General features: G+C 41.3%; 2 protein-coding genes across 9 annotated transcripts in view; one reads left to right on the top strand and one right to left on the bottom strand.

Annotated features, from left to right (window-relative positions):
* Corn (microtubule-binding protein cornetto) overlaps window positions 1-18,649 on the top strand; it is a 33,871-nt gene that overhangs the window by 13,125 nt on the left and 2,097 nt on the right. For 6 of the 8 annotated variants that reach the window (XR_011801041.1, XR_011801040.1, XM_072012786.1 and 3 more), the window contains exons 1-10: window positions 584-705; window positions 14,172-14,540; window positions 15,392-16,742; window positions 16,827-16,942; window positions 17,037-17,177; window positions 17,264-17,361; window positions 17,450-17,633; window positions 17,716-17,938; window positions 18,058-18,308; window positions 18,399-18,607. Coding sequence is in view for 6 of the 8 variants with exons in the window: in XM_072012786.1 (XP_071868887.1) it covers window positions 643-705; window positions 14,172-14,540; window positions 15,392-16,742; window positions 16,827-16,942; window positions 17,037-17,177; window positions 17,264-17,361; window positions 17,450-17,633; window positions 17,716-17,938; window positions 18,058-18,308; window positions 18,399-18,607 (3,005 nt within the window). In the remaining 2 variants the exon portion in view is untranslated. Of the gene's footprint in view, window positions 1-583; window positions 706-14,171; window positions 14,541-15,391; window positions 16,743-16,826; window positions 16,943-17,036; window positions 17,178-17,263; window positions 17,362-17,449; window positions 17,634-17,715; window positions 17,939-18,057; window positions 18,309-18,398; window positions 18,608-18,649 lie in introns of those variants that run through there. The other 2 variants (XM_072012789.1, XM_072012787.1) reach the window with 1 other exon arrangement.
* LOC139992211 (uncharacterized) lies at window positions 7,357-11,780 on the bottom strand. Its single transcript, XM_072012861.1, has 2 exons — window positions 10,456-11,780; window positions 7,357-10,250 (listed from the first exon to the last, which is right to left on the bottom strand). Exon 2 carries the CDS (start codon window positions 9,573-9,575, stop codon window positions 8,931-8,933), a length of 645 nt encoding a protein of 214 aa, XP_071868962.1. The 5' UTR covers window positions 9,576-10,250; window positions 10,456-11,780; the 3' UTR covers window positions 7,357-8,930.

Here is an 18,649-nt window from a genome sequence, read left to right as displayed (position 1 = left end):
CTCATTCATAAGCGTTCATTCAAGCATTCGTATGCACATATTCAGCTTTCCGCATCAGCCTTTCTCAACATCGACCGTCCGAAAAAAATCAACAAGTCATCGAATATAAGTATTTATTAGCTAGTACCATCTAAACAGACACTAAACGTCAACGAAATGCATGATAAAGTTATTTTATCGAAGTTATATATTTCTTCGTCATAATGTTCGTTGTCAACTAGGTGTTCGACCCCGATAATTACTTACAATCAAATTTTATGGCTATCGATAAATCATCCTGTGCGCGTCGCTTTGCTATTTCTCCAACTACCATTTTCGATTTACCATTCGATAAGAAATTCCACAAATAGCAAACTTCTAAATTAGCAAAACTTTCTACCGGCGAATTCAGTCAGGAATACTCGCGAGTAGAATTCGACACGGTCAGAATGGTTGGATGCGATCCAAGCAACAAGTAGAATCTGAATCAATTCGCTCGGAAAAAGACGGTAAAATCCCTGTAACTGTGCCTGTAGCTTATTTATAAATATATTACCAGCGAAATATCAATATCTCTGGTGATTCAACTCGCGTAAATGCAACCCTAAATACAATTCTGACGCGACTCTCGATCTCGTTGACTCGAGAAGCAGAGGAGTCACTATGACGACCACCGAACGAATCGCTTCGTACTCGCTCGCTCCCCGGTTCTTCTCTTTTTTCAAGGTAATTCTCGATAATTAATTTTCTATTAATATTTGCGCGAACTTTTCGCTTCTATATTTTTTCTGACAATCGCTCGTTACTTTTATAATCTTATACAAATATCAGTGCGCGTCCATCCGTGCGTTCAACTCGGAATAAACATTTGTCAACAAAATTTACAATATCAAAGATTCGAACTTATTACGAATTATGAATTAAAGTTCCGCGAGGCAATTGCAATGCGTTTTATTTATCGTTTGCCGTTTATTTGAATTAGACTATCTTACAAATGTTTATTTTGCTAATGCGATGGATCCGGACCGGTTGTGCGATATTTTCACTGGAATATTTCAAATATGTATCTATGTGCGGGCAATTAATTGCTGACACGAGGTAATTATAGCGATCGGACTTTTGGGAGAAAGGACTTTATAAATTGGAAAACAAGTGAACGAGCGGTACGGTTGTTTGCATTCGATATTGCGGCATAGTGAATTCCCCCTGGAGGAAAACCGAGGCATTCTCGATCTCAAGGGCTCATCGGTTATCTAACGTGTTTCTTCTTCGTTATGAAATATCGTGAAGCATATAATCGCGAGATAACGATACAATTACACAACATAATTTCTACCGGCACTCATCGGTACCTGTAATTAAATAAATTCTACGTACTATGTGCGTTTTATCGAACCCATAGTCTTCTCATTGGATGATTCAACGAACAATTTCTCGCATATTCTATAACACACGCGTAAAACGATGAAAATGTTTGTTTCGTTTGGAATTAAATATATCGTAACTATTACGTCACATTCGGACCGTCCTGTAGTTGAGAATAGAATTCGTAGCATGAATCATAACGAAATAATTTCACCTTGCTGGTTTGCACGTCGAAATGACGACGGAGAACTTTCATGCGCAGCCATGCAGATTTTACGTAACTCGAATGCAAATTATTTATCGATTATCGAATGGTATAATTTTCGATGACGATGAAAAACGTTGAAATTCTTTGCATTGTTGGCGGAGGAACGAGGAAGTTTAAGAATCGAATAGGATGGACTCGATCTATCGTGTCGGAAGATAAAGCGAAACATCGTAAAAGGCATAGATCGTTTTCCTTTTCCGATCGAAAGGACAAAAGGGACGAAGGATCGTTTAAATGGGACGATCGACGATCACAGAGGACGAGACGGAACGAAAATGGATCGTGCGCGTGGTTCGTCGTCGACGTTTTCTGCTACCTTATTTGGTTTCGCCTTCGTGCGAGTCGCGGCACGAAATTGCATAAAAGGCTTCCTGCACGATCTTTCTTGTCGCCGTTCTTATACATTGTCCGCATAATGCAATCTCTTTGACTCGTGTCAACGCAAATCCCTTTATCATTGCTTTCACTCGCGAAACTTTATTATGGAAACAGAGGTTCGAATTGGATATAGTTGCGACAAACCGCTTATCTTGTTAGCTGTCTTTCTTGCTACAGCCTGTGACGGATCAGATACTCGTTCAGGGTTCTTTCCCCTTCCACTTTCCAATTATTCACCACCCTTTGAACCTCGTTCAGACTCAAACGGTTAATTGTCTTCTCAGCATCGTTTTTACGCTCTCTTTTCTTCTCTGTCTCACATTTTACCTCTATTTGCGTTTCGTAACCACGTTTTAATCACATTTTTACGAACCGATTAAATTTCATCGAACGAGTAAAAGAACGAAAGATTTCACCCAGATTCATGAGACCGCGAGACCATTGTTATTTCGTTTGTGAATTCTCGAAGCAAACGGTGCGGCGGCAAAGAGACTCCTTTGAGAATTCACGCGAGAAACGAACGGAAGCTGAAGCGAGAGCGTGGACGAGGAGGCGCAAAAATCCGTGGAAAACACGCGCTCCCAGCCGGTCGATCCGAACAGCTTGCAAGCTGCAAGCTGCAACGCAGCTCTTTTTCTTCTTATTCGCTGCCCGTGTACACGTACAGCAGCTCGTGTTCGCTTCTGAGTTAAACGCGGATCTAAATACGAAACGCGCGCGATACTCTTACTCTTGGAGACCGTGGGATCTGAACGATTCGAGATACTCGACAATGCGTATACTCGTATATTGCAAGATTTTATAGAAACGAAACGCATCTGATAATCTTTTATTGGAATAAAAACAATCGTTCTGCATCTTTTAGAATTTTTAGAACCTTTCTAAAGGTTGTAATTGGGTATAAAGCAATTAGAACAGACTCGTTAGGAATGTGTGAAACGCAAGGTATAATAGACGGTAGTAAGTGGCTCGTAGATATATAGGGTGATACATAAGGTTGGAACATTAGAATTCTTTTATCGAGCGACGGAAAGTTTGTTCAAATTTTCCGATACGGCTAATTGGCTCGTAACACGAGGCGGATCCACGCGTATTCTTAACATTGCTTTGATAAGACCAAGCAAGCTTTTAGACTCGTCGACGCGAATAATTCGTTCAATGTTATCAGGAAAGGGATGTTTCAACCGCATTGCGGTTAGCTCGACTACTATCTGAATTAACTACGCGCCATGTGCTGCAACTATTATACGTCTCGTAATATTAAAAATGCAATATGACGAATATACAGGGTGTATCGTGATAAGTTCGTACGAATATGTGTCCTATCTGACCTCGTTTCAAGGTGCAGCCATTTTTGCGTTTCGGTAATCCGCAACTTTTCTTACCTTCGCAGAAGGTCCTCGAAATAGCTACACTCGGTGTGTAATTGTTCGATATGCGCGTAAATTTTTTGGAAAGATTGCGAAGTTCTTCGATATGACGATTGCAAGCTTACGTACGAACCAAGAGTAGCCATTTCGAGAACCTTCTACGAAGGTAAGACAGGACCACGGGTTCGTATGAACTTTTTTCATTGTTCTTGCGCCACCTGTCCGCTCTTGAAGCGGGTACACCTTGTACAGCACAACGAATCTGAATTTAATCTCTTCCGTCTGTTTTATGAACGTGTATGTTAAAAAATCGCACAGGGATTCTTAGTTGGCAGCGTGTCTTTAGATCGTAGCAAATTCATCTGAATTTCAACGTACACGTATCGCGTTACAAGAAAATTAAAAGGTGCTGACAGAATTTTAGAATGAGAACGAATGTTGCGGTAAAATGTTTGATAAACAAAGATAGTCGAATAGTAGGAAAATAACAATTGGGTCGATTCTTGGTATAGATATACGCTTTGCTCTTCTTCTTCTATCTATCTATGTGTGTGTATATCTTTGGTTGCTATCGATGGGCCACACACGCTCTTCCGACTATGTTGTGAACGGTGGTTTCAATTACATCGACCCGTTTGACTAATGGAATTTTCGTCGAAGCTTCGCAAAGAGTCAATATTTACAATATAATCGAGTGGTGATACGCGAGCATCACCCGGTATATGGCGTCAGCATTGTCCGTCTGAAGAGGTGCACGTGTCCTCATTAACGGGCGCACGTTTCACCGAGTTAGGGTAGAACTTTAGCGAGCGTTTAGAATTCTCTATTCGTCTCGCTGTATACTGTTAATTGCATCTGCACCGATCGACTTTCCACCCCTTTTTTCGTTCCAAACGCTCTTTTCGTTGCCTGCTTCTGGCTCTTCCTTTCTTCCTTTCCTTCTTTTCTTCCGTATCGTTCGTACGTATCAAACAGAGCGTAGAAAAATTATATTCCCAAGAGCGTCAACGTTTCACCTTCGTTCGTCGATAGTTTGATAAAGTTTTAACGGAAATTTTAAGCTACCGTCAGAGGCAGCTAAAAATTTCTCCTGTAGCGTCCTTGACACCTTCGATTCAACAACTTTCCTCAATTTCTCGAATGTTCGATGAACTAGGCTAAAGAAATTACTGAAAATCGTGGAGTCGGAGGTGTCAAGGACACCGCGAGAGAAATTTTTAATTATCTCTGATAGGAATTTAAAATTTCGTTTGGAACTTGCAATGGTCGGGTTCAATGTCCTTTGGCGATGATTCAAAGGTCGTTCGAAGGTCAAAACATACATACGATACGCACACGACTTTTAACGCGTAAAATCATCGTAACATAATTTAGTTTAACTTTCTTTAGAAAAATGTCTTTAGTTGGAATTCTGAAAAGAAAAGAGGCTGTTATTCGTAAGAAATGTTGAAGCGTGCTGCAAGAACGTAAACTACAGTTCCTGTGGATCCTCTCGAGTACGCCCAACTAATTTCACATTCTCGAAAGCGACTTGTTCAGTCGTGGAACTGCGCGTAACAGAGCACGGTGGTAATAGACGAGGGGATCTTTTTTTTTTTTTTCTTTTCTTTCTTTCTCTCGAATCCCTCGATGGTTTTAATAAAGAGCAAAGCGAGTTTTCTCTAGTAAGAAACTTAGCTAACGATCCCCGGTTGACCTCCATTACGACTGGCGACCTTTGCACCGCGTCGACGGAAAGCTGGGTCAGAAAGGCGGATGAAAGCGCTGAATGGCGGCACGACCCTCGATTCCAGCGGGCTCCTCCTTGAATTAACGAAGGAACGAACGCGCATCCGCTCCTCGTGCGCGATACTGTGACCATATAAAGAATCCTCGTTCGTCTGGGCGGAAATGAGTATCGTCGTCAGGCTTGTCCGAAACTTCACGATCGAAACGACTATGTCCTTGTAGCAAGTGGATCGTATACGTCTTCTCGTCTTTGGTTTTCCCAATTTTTATACTCTCTGGTTTAGGCGTCGCGAGTGAAAAATTATATTTTATACTTTTGACTTACTTTTGCGCGTACAATCATTTCCAAACCCATTATACCATATTGTACAGGGCATCCTGTAGGTATATCCAGCGACGAACAAATTGTCATTATCTCCTCCACTTATGAATTTCGTTAATGCTCAACTGGATCGGACGATAGGACGACGCGTTAGCGATATCTTATCAGCCCATATCGGTCTGGTTTTTTAAAAGTCTCTTTCGTTTCTTTATTTTTTAAATATATTTACAGATGGATTCGCTCGATTTGCTTAACGCAGGTTTCTATTATGATTTTTACTTGATTCTTTATCGTAGATTATCGATCAATGGTCCGAGGACAGAGTCGTCATGGTCAGGTTGACATCGATCGACGATACTTTGATCGTACCAACATTGCTACGATATCCGCAGACGTTTTTCAACTAGAATATTACGCAACCAGCATGAATAAATATCTGAACCTGGGGGCAAAACACGCGGAGCTCAGAAATCATTATGATTTCAAGCGTTGAAGTAACACGGTTCAAAGAGTCGAACGTATACTACACTTGATAGGAAAAATAGAAAAATTCTCTGTTGCGATACGAGAGTCGTAAATTGGACACGATGAGTTCTACGGAACGTCTTGGGTACAATAGATACGGAATACCGATGGTACAGTGGATTCCTTTGATTCTCTATTTGTATGTTGAAAATGAAATCTTTGTTGCGTATCATTAGCCCAGAAAGAAAATGGATAGTTCAATTTACGATAACATTCGCAATACTCGGTTCGCTGTACATGCACGTTTCTTTATTCCGAATGCAAGAATTCTTATATTCTACGTTATTCCAAGTTATATAGCCAAAAATACAGCCATACTTTATCTATACGAACCTGGTACAAGCAATTCGTATAATAGGAGTTTGTTTAACCTACTTACTATATGATCTTCCTTCGTACAATAGGAACTGCATTAGTAAGTGGAACCAGTGTTAGCGACTACTACATATTTGCTATACACGAGAAATTAGTCGAATAATATTTCCTTTCGCATTTTGCATACGAATCTGCGAGTTGGATCGGCGAATTAGAGAATTTGTAAGTTACCACATTTTCCAATTAATAAGGAACTAACTTAACAAGCTAACGAACTACCGCTAGGTTGAATTAATAAGTTGGTAAGTTGATATCGGATTGGTCGTTAAACGAACCTTTTACCTTTGAAAATGAGGGAAAGATCGGTATCTCATCGTCGAGTGGTTAAATCTTGATACCTCTAATAAGAACCGATAGATAAAGCTTCTAAAAGGGAATAGTCGTATAAATTTATTCGAGCATCGATCGGAGGCTATTCGCGCACGATTCGTAATTTCGTCAGCATGTCGCGACCCATTTCGAACAGAGAAACCTCCGGCAGATGTACGACGGTTATTGCATACCCAGAACCAGCCGTGCCACTCGACGAACTCGCGGATATCGAATGTTTGGCGATGATTTACCGCAGACACGCGGCCCCTATCGATCATACACCGTTCCCATGGAGCGCGGCCACCTACACGGATTTTATTTTCGCGCACCAATCGACCGGTGAAAGTCACGAAATTCTCATGCGACTCGCTGCGTCGCGAACCTCGCTCTTCTTCTCAATACCTTCTTTACAGCAGATACTCCGGTGTCGTACAATTAAAATATCGATCAGCGGTCGTGTTACGATCCGAAAACTTCGTTGCTATAATTTTAGTCCACCTCTTGGCCAGTTTCTTTTTATCGATAAAAAATATTCTAGCTTTTTGGAAAATATGATTGTTAGAATCGTTGTTAATACACGCGAAGAAAGTCTTCTCGAAGATCTGCGTCGAAACAGGAACACAAAAGTGAAATATGAAAATTCAAAGGCTGCGAAATCGAAGGAAATCGAAGGAAATAAATTTAGATATCGAAGGGAGCGAAAGTGAGGTATACAGGAAAATAATACGAGAAACTTTGACTTTATAATACGTAATTTATTAGAGAAATGCGCATCTTCCATTTGATACTTGGTATCTTTTAATTTCCTTAGCTACACGTGCACTGAAATATACAGCCAGTCAAAAATTACCAACTATTTTATTAATCGCGTACAGCTATATTTCAAATATTTAAACTAATACTGCAGATTTCGATAGAAATCCAATTTATCTTCTTTTTTCTTCTTAAGTGGTTGGATTCTATAGAAAACATGGCGTAATTCCAAGTTTTCACCGATGGCAACAAAGTTTCGCTGACAATCAGATCGTTACATATTTCGCCATACGCAAATACATATATTGGTGGAATATAAAGTAAGCTCGTTAAAAATTCCTAACTTAAAAGCTCGTAAATAACCATGTCGCCGAGTAAAAAATAAGTTAAAGATACTAAATCGTATCGGTATATTTTTCTACTTGTTTTTGACTAGTAATTAAGTATTTCACGAGGTTCATTATCGCTCGTGTTTATGGAACGTGTTTATACCATCTATGGTTTGTACTGTCCGTATAAGTCGTCTGACAACGATAACGATAAGTAGATAAGAAATAATAAGATACTGTAATATCGATCACATGTACAATTGCTAATTACTTATAAATATTTCATGGGCGTTTATCGTAATTATTAGAACGTAAATGGACGAACTATCGAACAAATAGATCGTACTCGGGGATTTTCAAATTAACTCGATTATTTATCTATTTCTAATAAATAGGTAATTAAATAAAAAGATTCGTAATTAACAAATTATGAAATTAATTACAATTGACGACTGAATCATTATGATCTATATATGTACACACAAGATGTAAAAAAATTACAAATTTGTTTAAAAATGTTCGATATCTTGATCTCTACAAGATTAACAAACGAAATTCACTATTAGGAACTAAGAGAATTATAGTTAAAAGGAAAATACAATTAAATCATTTTTCATTGGAATATTTATCAAATATTACCTTGTTTTTACCTGACACCGTTTTATAAGAAGGATGAAACGAGAAATTAAAGATAACTCTGGTTTTAGTTTGATCGATCACGATATCGCCGATGTCTTTTACCTACGTTTTCTTGCGATTACTCGATTCTGGGCTTCCCAGATTTCGTCGAAAAATTCTTCCACGAAGAATCATCGAGGAAAAGTATCTTCACACTAGTCACTTTTACGCAAACGTTCGATCCACGATCAGATAATCCTCTTCAATGTTTTACCAATTCTAACTCCATCCACGTGTAGGAACTTTAAGTCAGACTTAGGTCGCGAGAATTTAACACAGCATTTCTTACGTTTCCCTGGTTTTTTTAATTTTTTCCTCGACGTGATTCAACTATTAAAATCAATATTTCATGATTTTAAATTAAACTTTGTCTTTTCTAAATGCGTATCGTCAAAATCGAAATCGAACAATTTCAGTACTAGTCAAAATAGGAATTCAAAACTGAGATGATTAATTACTACGATAAATCTACCACTTCGGTTGGGTTTTGATTTAGAATATTCTTCTAGAATCGTACAATTTTCCCGTTATTTGTCACATTTTCTCCTTTATTTCGCCTCGATTTTCGTTTTCGTTTTATTCGGCACAATCCTCACGGAGGAAACTCCATTCAAAGTCCTGGTGGACGCTTCCGGATTCGTGAACCATTTTTTCACGGTCTTTTCATCGTATACAAAAGTCGTAACGATCTTAGTCCTCGTCGATCTTCCCTTCTTCTCCTCCTTATCACCCAAATCGTCTCGTCTCTCTTTTCTTCTATTCTTTTTCTTTTCCTCGTTCTCCGCCTCCGAATTCTCTTTCTTCGAGGCATCCTTGCTTTCCTCGAAGCTCCTCCTTCCTTCGTCCATACTTTTTCCCGTCTCCTCCTTCGAAACTTCCGACTTCTTGTTCCTCATCCTCAACTCCACGTCGAACTTTATCCTACCGCCGTCACCGTGATACTTTACTTTATCCTTGATCGACTTTGGACCCAAAAGAACCTGTCCACCATCCCCCGTGTACTCTACGTCTCCCATGTTCTGATCGATCCTCAATCGACAACCGTCGCCAATTATCTTCACGCTACCTCGGTTCTTCGACATCGAAATGTCGCATCCGTCGCCGGTGATCTCGAGGACCTGTTTGTTGGAACATAGATTCACCGAGAGACCATCGCCAGCGATCTTCCTCACCTCTCCTTCCTTCATTCCCATGTTTTTCAAGCGACGATCGTCTATTTTTACGGTCTTTCTCGCAATCCGGTATCGAGTGTAATCGTAGAGGTGTTTCTGTAAAACGAAACGTCCGAGGAGCGTCTTATGCAACGCTCGCGGAGATCGATTTTCCGGAGTTGTTGTTCCTCCTTCGTCCAGTTGAGTCTTTAATCGCCAGTGGTTTCGTCGTTTTTACCTGGCTTCTTCGTTCTTGGCAAATTCATTCGACAATCGGCTAGACTCAATCAGGCTCTGTTTTTCTTCTCCATGTTCGCCAGGAGGATCGTCGTCAGGTTTAACAGCCTGGTGTTGCGGTTCGACGAGGTGAGTGCTTTCACCGAGGTTTCTTTGACTTTACAATCGGTTGGATCAGAAATTTTCCGACGATGTTCTCGTCTTATTATAACTTATACGTGGTATGTTTGATATGTTTGAGTGTTGGGCGATAATATTTAGATATTGCCGTATATAATACTTCGTATAATATGGTAAATATCGCAATTTCCGTGGCGATATTTAACCAACTCGAGAACTTTTGCAGAAATATTCTGAGAATCGCATTATTTCCGAAAGATAGATTTCGGTGAAATAGCGATTGCGACGATTCGCTTTGGTTCCCGGATAAAGCGATTTTTTATTATCTTCGGTATTTTCTTCGCTAGCTATCTCCGAGTTCTGGAAAATATAAAATATTTAGATTAGCTTCGCGTAAATATTCAGGCCAAGATTGCCGCGATAGAATCTTTCTTGGCAGACGATAATTTCGAGATTAGACCAAGGCGTTTCAAACATTCGAGATATAGGTTTTTTCCCGTAACTAACCGGAGAAGCGTTCGATCGGTTTCAAGCATTAAGTTTGTTAAATCGATACGAGACTCACCTTGATCTTCTCTATCGAGATTCTTCACGTTCACCTTGGATCGCACATATTTATCATTTATATTTGATACTGGCCCTATCTCGCTATCTTTTTGTAGTAGAATCACTTCGTCAAACTCGCCAAACCTGTTATTTTCTCTTCGCCAAGATACAGCAGGTAGCTTTCATACTCCGTTGCACTTCTACGTCACCGTTCCGAATAATGCTTTAGAAAATCGATATACACTGTTCTTCCGTCAACTTTCTTCAGTCCAAAAGGACGCACGTTGAAAGAAATTTATTCGACTTTTAATTATCCAACTAATTAACAAAAATGTCACTTTTCTTCTTCTTCCTCCTCTATCGATTTTCTTCTTTATTAACGCGTTAAGAAATTTGTTGTTCGGCCCTTGATCGAGCGCTCAATTACAGACCGGTTAGTCGGTTGAACAAAAAGACAGAAAACTTGCGTTTCTCTGTCGATTTTATCAAAAATGGACACGTCGAAGTATTCGTTCGACCAACGAACCAACTACAAATCGATGAATTAACTATAGAATATTAACCACTGAAAGGACGCAACTAGAGGCGGAATAAATTACAAAGTGGTAAGACGGTGTGAGGAGCGTGGTGCCGTGGATCCAACGTGGGATCGAGTGGTTGTTGGTTTGTTGAGTAGTCGAACGAGACAGCCAGCAGCAACAGCGTAGCTGCGCCGTAATAATGGTTGGCGCGGCACGAACCGGGGTTCCTTGTCGGCCAATCCGGCCTCGCCGCTTTCGGGACTTCACCGAGACCTTCTAGCCGCCACTGGCACGAGAACCGCTTTTACACGGTTCTCGCCGATTATCACGGTCAAGCGTAGCTCTCTATCGCTAACGATATCGACCTTACGTATTTCTCAGAGTCGAGCAATTTCTTTGACACACTCGTCGGGATCTGCCCCCTTTTTTCGCTATAATATCATTATCGATAGCTTTGTTCGAAATTGGAATATGTATTGAGATTACAAGGTACTCGAATACGTGGCTTTTATTCGGAGGTAATCGTCGATGGGATTTAGATAGGCTAGACGAGGTAATAATTGTTGTGGAAGAATGGGAAACGACGTAAATTTAAACGAGAGGATTTCGTTCGTCGTTTCGCAGTGATCGCTGGTAGGTTAAAGTTTCCTGTTGGACGGTTTGTGTAATTGAAGGAAACTCGAATCCGGCTGAGTTGCTTCGAGGATGGTGGGTGGAGTGACCTAATCGTTCGTAGGTCATTGCGGTGTAGAACGTTTTAACGTTTCCTCTGATACTCGTACTGGTATATTAAGACTTTTTGGATTGCTCGAATATCGAGCAAATCGTTGGAGCATTTTCGTTCTAACGATGTAAATTTTAGAAATATAAAATGTCAAATATACGTATGAATTTTCAAACGTTAAATTTTCTAACTTGAGCGAATTACAATTTCTAGAATAGAATTGCGTCAATGCAATTCAATTTAATTTGCCTTAGGACTTACGATGTTCGAGCATCCTTAAATTAAGGATACCAGAGCTTCTTCCTTCTGATATTTATCTCGATCGTCGAAAATTACAACACAGAAGGAATCATCCAATTGTAAAGCGAAAAACTTCGTTAACGAGTCGAAATGATCCAACTAGTAAAATTCCTGACACAAACTTTGATAAGAGAGTTTATCGGAAGATAGCAAACTTCTTGCCTTTCATCAGATATAAATTACACTAAAGATGCGCAGTGATCGATCAACGATGGATTGCACACTCGTTCAATGACTAAGCACGTGATTAAACGCCTTTTACGCGATCTAAACATGCTCGGAAGGGGGAACACCGCGTGCTGACGTGATCTTGCTCGCCGATTATGATTGAAGTACATAGTGTGTACGTAACCACGCGGAAGAGAAAGAGAGGAATATATTGCGGAAGCAGCGACTAAAAAGAGAAAGGAAAGCATCGAGTGAGAGATTATAAGACGGAAGTGGAGGCCAGCGTGCTGATGTTTTTACCGCTACGGTCACGTTCAACCGATGTTTCTCCTTTTTTTTTTTTTTTCATGGACTTTGTTTTCGACTTTCAATGCCTTTTAAAACCTGTGCGTCTTGAATATCGCAATACACTGATCGAATATCGCAATAATATGTCATTTATATGTAGTTAAATCAATGGATGTAAAACTTTTAGTCGCAATAATAGGTAACAAGCGGTAGAAACATACAGATCAAGATTACCGAAGTAATTGGTTTTGTATTAAAATACAGTAGACAATATTTCTGAATAAACGTATTTCTTTCAACACGGAACGGTCAATTTTAATACATCCTATTTCTTTGATTATGTTTTTCTTTCTTATTACTGCCTCTTTCGTTTCCTAGTTGGTAATAACTTAATTGAGGCGGCTAATGTGTTTTTAAAATTGATCGTCTAAATTGCGTCCTTCTTTTTTTTTTTTTTTAGACACGTAATTTAACACACGTAACTGTTATTTTTACCTTATGTTTTTTATGCTTCGAGGACTTTGGTCGATTTGTCTTTGCAGCGAGTTTTATATGTTTGACCAAAAGGTACATGTCACAGATTCCCTGGCTGGTAATGAAAAACAAATTGCCAGCGCAATGACGCGATCTAACTCGCGATTTCTCGCTAATATTTCGCGATATTTCGAACACGTGCATTTACACGCATGGGCTATGAATCAGCGAAGATCTCGTACTAGCGACGCGACACCTTCATTGCCGTAAGAAGTAAGATTCGTTCGTTTAATTCGCGAGTGAAAGTTGCAATGTGAAACTCGAAAAAGTAAAACAACGATACGAAGAAATAGACGAAATTTAGAAGAAAGCTAAGAAATAAGTAAAATACTTTGAAAAAGAATTTATCAAAATATCCAAAATCACCCTATAGATTTCACACTCGAATTCGTTTAACCCCTTGTATAATCGGATGAACGGGGAATTTCCTTCGGGCGATTGGACGGAATATTAAATTTTCATCTGGATCTCAAAAATCGTTGTCCCTCGTCCCTCGTCCATGTGTGTTTCATTTTCGTGAATTCTGGAAGGATTGCCGGATATGGTCCGGAGTAATCGAATATCAAGCCGATTGCCAGTGCATGGTCAAGATCCGGATTTTAATTGCTTTATCGATCTGGCAAGTCTGTCCAGTCTGTGCTGGACGTTGCTTTGTTCGTTCAACCGTGAACGGTCCCTTTCGATTATTCGTTTCTCTGGTTCGAGAATTCGTCTGTGTCTGAGTTAGTCGGTCAGTCTCTGATATAGCGTGACTACGGCAACCTCGCTGTGCTGTTCTTCTTTGGTATTTTAACTTCCTTCGACCTAGATTATTATCTTTTTTCTTTTTTTTTTTGTGGAAAGAAGAGGAAATTGAGCCCAAATACGTTCACAGAAATCGATGCAGCCTACGCATCCACGATGCGACGTTTGTATTCGATTTTCTCGGCAACGTGGTGTGCGAGGATAAAATTGTATTTTACTCCTCCACACTGTACGATACTTGGTAGAGTTCTTCTACTATACCGTATGCGTATTACGTATGTAACGCGTAAAAAATTATATAAAAAGTCGTCGTAATAGCTCTAAAGCCTGAAGCAAACTTTTACTTAGGTTTCTTCCGTTCCTCGAATTCTCTTCGTATAAAAGTATCCGTTAAGTTCGCACGATTATCCAGCATATATTCAACGTGGTTTATCATTTGACTATTTTGAATTACAGAATGGCAACCGCGAAATGAGCGTGTCACCGACGAACGAGCAACCAAGCCTCGAGATGGAGAAGACGCCGCTCGAGGACAACAGTCTGAAAGTTTCGCCAGTGCAGAATGTGGCGAGGCAAGACTCTGGAGTTCCGGAGGACCTCGCCTCGCCATTGGTCGAAGCCGACAAGCCTCTGCACGAGGACGATATGGACTCGACGATAAACAGCGACTGCAACATCACCGTGATCCACGTAACCGAATCCTCCGAGGCAACTAAGCCAGATTCAACTCTGAACAACGAGAGGAAGGATTATACGGGCGAAGGGAAGGACAGCAAAGACGGAAGCGACAGTGGAGTGGAGGGGTGCGCCACCGAGGTGCCAAGGGTGAGGATCGATCGAACTGGACCGTAGAAAAATGCGAGTCCCGGGCCGTTTCGTTACATTCGATCATTTAGTGATATTTCCGTGGCAAAGGACGTTTTACTTTCGTTATTTTCGTTTGTTCATGCTTTGTACGATAGATCGAATGTCTGTTGAGGGATGAAACGCTTTGGAACAATTTCTGGCTACGTTATACGGAAATTCGACGTTAGAGAATATAGAAGAATTTTCCTAGGTCGCTCATTTTCGCGTGTATTTAGGTACATCGTAGGTCAAAAATTTGATAAAGGAACGAAAGACCTTGCGAAAAGCTCTTTAGATGTTTGCGGTACTACGAGGTCATTCTCAATTATTCTACTGACCTATTAAGCAAGGTCTTGAACACACTTCGTATGAAATTCTCCGCGAAAACATCGAAGGAGGAAAAATTCGCGCGCTTCTAACGTACGAAGGATGTTGGATTGGAAGAGCTTTCGAGATTACAGTTCGCTATACAGGGTGACCCATTTCGGTCTGTAAATAAATTCGCCTGGGAAAGTACCGCGAATAGCTCGAAGCAGTCCTAGTAGGTCATTAGTATTTCAGACGGGAAGGAACTGTTGGTTCAGGCGCCAAGAACGCTGTAATCTCAAAAAATTCTTGTACAAACCAACGTTTTTTACGCATACTTGAAAAATATTTCACCGATTGCTCTTATATAATTTCCATAGAAAATCTCTGAATAAGCGAAACGGTTAACAACTTTACTACAATAGAATGACACGACTAAGATCCGAGTCACACAGATCTGAGACTTTTTTTCGCTAAGCTATTGTCGTCAAAATGGTATCTACATTCACCGATGTCGGTTTCAGGTACGAAGTCGAAATAGCATAGATTACGCGAGCAGCTGCGGTGGCCTGGACGAGGCGTCCTGCGATTCCAGTCTAGTCAGTTGTTGCTCCGTCTACGAGGACCCATGCGCAACTTTGCCCGACGACGTGAGGCTGACCAACGGTGGAGAAGGTACCAGCGAAGGTGGTAGCGAAAGTTCGTCCATAGCAGGCAGCGTTTCCGCCAGGGCAAATCGAACGAACGCCAAGAGAACCATAGCCGTGTCCAACACTAGTAAAAAGAAAACCACTACGACCGAGACTCAAAAGAACACTAGGGTAAAGCCAACGCCATTAAGCACCAATTATTCGGCGACTCCGGCACGTTCCAAGCCACGTACCGCGACTCCAAGGGGCATCCTGTGCAAAACACAGCCAACGACGAGGGCTCGGTCCCGGGAGAAATCTGCTGTCAGAGAGAATAGTAATGATAACACGGCAAATAACAGTCGAGTGACGACGACGTTCCGTTCAGGATTGAATTCAATGCCGCCGCGAACGAGGACGAGGCCGATTCCCGATTCACTGCCATCCGTGCTCACCACGGAAATCAACAAGGACCTGGCGCAGCGTGGCCGAGGTCAGAGCGGTAGCTGCAGATCTAGGGGTGGGTCCAGCACACGTGGTGCACGCACGCCAAGTTCAACGCCGTCCGAAGAGATTCGAAAACCTCTGTCCACCCCTAGGGTACCTTACACAGGTCGCGTCGAAGCTTCGAAAGCTTCCAGACCGGATAAGATGACCACAAGTGTGGATAACAAGGCGCTGGACACGTACGCCACGTTACCTAGAAGGAACAGGAATAAAATAAGTATCGCTAAAGCCAGTGAAAAGACGGACAGGACCATGAGAAGTAGATCGGGAAGTAGAGACGCGAGCCTGAGTAGACAACAGATCGAAAAGAAGACCACAGCCAAAGATTCTTCGGGGCACAAGAGTCTGCCGCCATATCCTAGGCACAAGACCGTGGAGAAGACGCGTATTTACCACGAGACCAGCGTGCAAACTGGTCTGACCGGTCACGATATCGAGAACGCTTTGTCCGGGGTGCCGAGCGCTGTCACTGGCCCGGAAGTGGTGGAGAGATTGCACGAACAATGTCAAACGGAGGGCACGTGGGAGGATATGCACGCGATGCAGACCGACTTGAAAAGGTTGAACGAAGAAACGTCGCAGCGAAAAGAGGAGAACGAGAAGTTAAAGGCTGAGATCGTGGAAGTGAAGCGTCTTCTTGAAGAGGAGCAAGCGGATCACGCGTTTGCGCGACAAGAATTGGATAGAAACGCGCAACGGGTACTGGCGATGTTGGGCACACCGCAATCGGAACATGCAGGTAGTTATTAAGATACTTAAGTCAAAGTACTGTATCTCTTTCTGGTCGCACCTACTAGATTGAGCAATTATGGCTTGGTTTTAGAAGGCGGCGATAGCTTCCTAGAGCTGGAGTGTCATTTGCAATCTTCTGGTCAAGTAGTTGCTAATCAACAGTTGGAGATAGCAGATTTACAGTCTCTGTGCCGTATGTTAAGTAGGGTAGGTTATATTATTCTTCTAGTGTTGCTTTTGTATCGTGGCTCGACTATTTATTTTTACCTGTTTCTTCGTTATATTTGATTCGTCTATGGAGGATTTGGAGAAAAGCTTGGCTGCCCAGAAGGCATTGTTACAACAGCAACAGGAGCTGGAAGCTGAGTCGGCAGAGATGCAAGATTTCCTGCAAGAAGAGAAAGCTACTTTGGCGGACGCTTTAAAAGAGGCGGAAACAGAGGTGGTATATTTTCGATACATAGATACAAAGAGAACGAGAAAGCGATCGACGAACACATTGGTATAATTGTTCTTTTTAATTCGTAGCTTGCGAAAAAGGAGGAACTGTTAACGAAACGCGAGTTGGAATTAGAGAGGCAAACGGAGGAGTGCAAACATTTAGTGCGAATCAGCGAACAACGAAGGTAAGTATTTACATCTCAAATATATCTTGAAAAGTTTCCCTAGACACGAGTCTCTCTACTAACATAGCGTTTCGACGTACGTTTCTAGACAAGAAAATTTATCTATGAGCATGAAATTAAATGCGGTCGAACGACGAAGCAGGGAACTCTTACTTACACAAGGAGCCGCCGTTTCCGGAGCTGCGGTTGCGCTTTCCGGTCTTGGAACTAGGCTAGAGGGATTAGTAGACCAGCTGATAACATCCTATAGTATCTCAGTGAAAGACCTTGAAGTAATATTCCACCATCTTCCTTTGTTCCATCGTTTCTTTTCTATTTACCATTTTTAACGACGTGTAACAATTTTATTTGTAGGATGTGATATATCACAATGAAGCGTACAGTAGAAGCAATAGTAGCATTGAATCGAGTCCTGTTAGCTCTAAACATAGCCTGAAAGAGTGTACACCTAGTCCAAAAAGCGGTTCCTTCGTTTCCGCGGTAATTGGAGCAATCCGGAACGCGGCGACGCATCCTTTTGCAACGAAAAACACCGATAAAAAATCTACCTTAGAATCAGCCAAACAAATGTATAAAGGTATATATTGTAATTTAAATTTGATCGTTTGAGAATGATTACTAACAGCGATGAATCGATTAATCGATGATCAAAGGCATCGTGCAACGATAATGGCCTTGTCCTGTGTAATTATTTAGAATTGAGCATGGAATCATCGTCCGACTTACTCGATTTCGAAACCGAGCCGTGTCTGATGATGGAAAGCGTGTTAGAGGATGTTCCCCTGCCCGATACATACTCGCATAACATGGTATCGAGTAGCGACTCTCTTCGCAGAGCTTTGAGTTTCCCGGAAACTGTGGACGAGAGTAATCTGAAAAAGACGCGCACCAACGAGGAGTGTTCGAGTCTTACGAATCTCACGCAAGCTATTTTACATCGCCGTAAGGTATAAATAGAAAAATATCGAGAAACAGGTGTGAAATGACAAACACCGTAACGACGGATTATCAATTGAAATTTGTATAATTGTTCACAGGTTGAAAACGAGGAAGACGATGATTGTGACTCTATCAGTGAGTCAGATACCGGCACCAACGAAGGCCCATTGGCTTCGGATTATTGTCCCGCTGTTGGTCTCGTTGATCAAGTAATCGATGTAGATAACCTCGTCACGAAATTATTAAAAGTATTGCGAATAATACAGCTCGATAACGACACGTGCATTCAGGAGCTGAAAGAGGAGAAGTAATTTCATATTTGTTTGCTGTACACCAAGACACGCGTATA

The sequence above is a fragment of the Bombus fervidus genome, chromosome 11 (assembly GCF_041682495.2).
Source record: "Bombus fervidus isolate BK054 chromosome 11, iyBomFerv1, whole genome shotgun sequence".
Lineage (NCBI taxonomy): Eukaryota > Metazoa > Arthropoda > Insecta > Hymenoptera > Apidae > Bombus > Bombus fervidus.
Note: the sequence above shows the minus strand (reverse complement) of the source record. Positions and strands in the feature narration are given on the sequence as shown.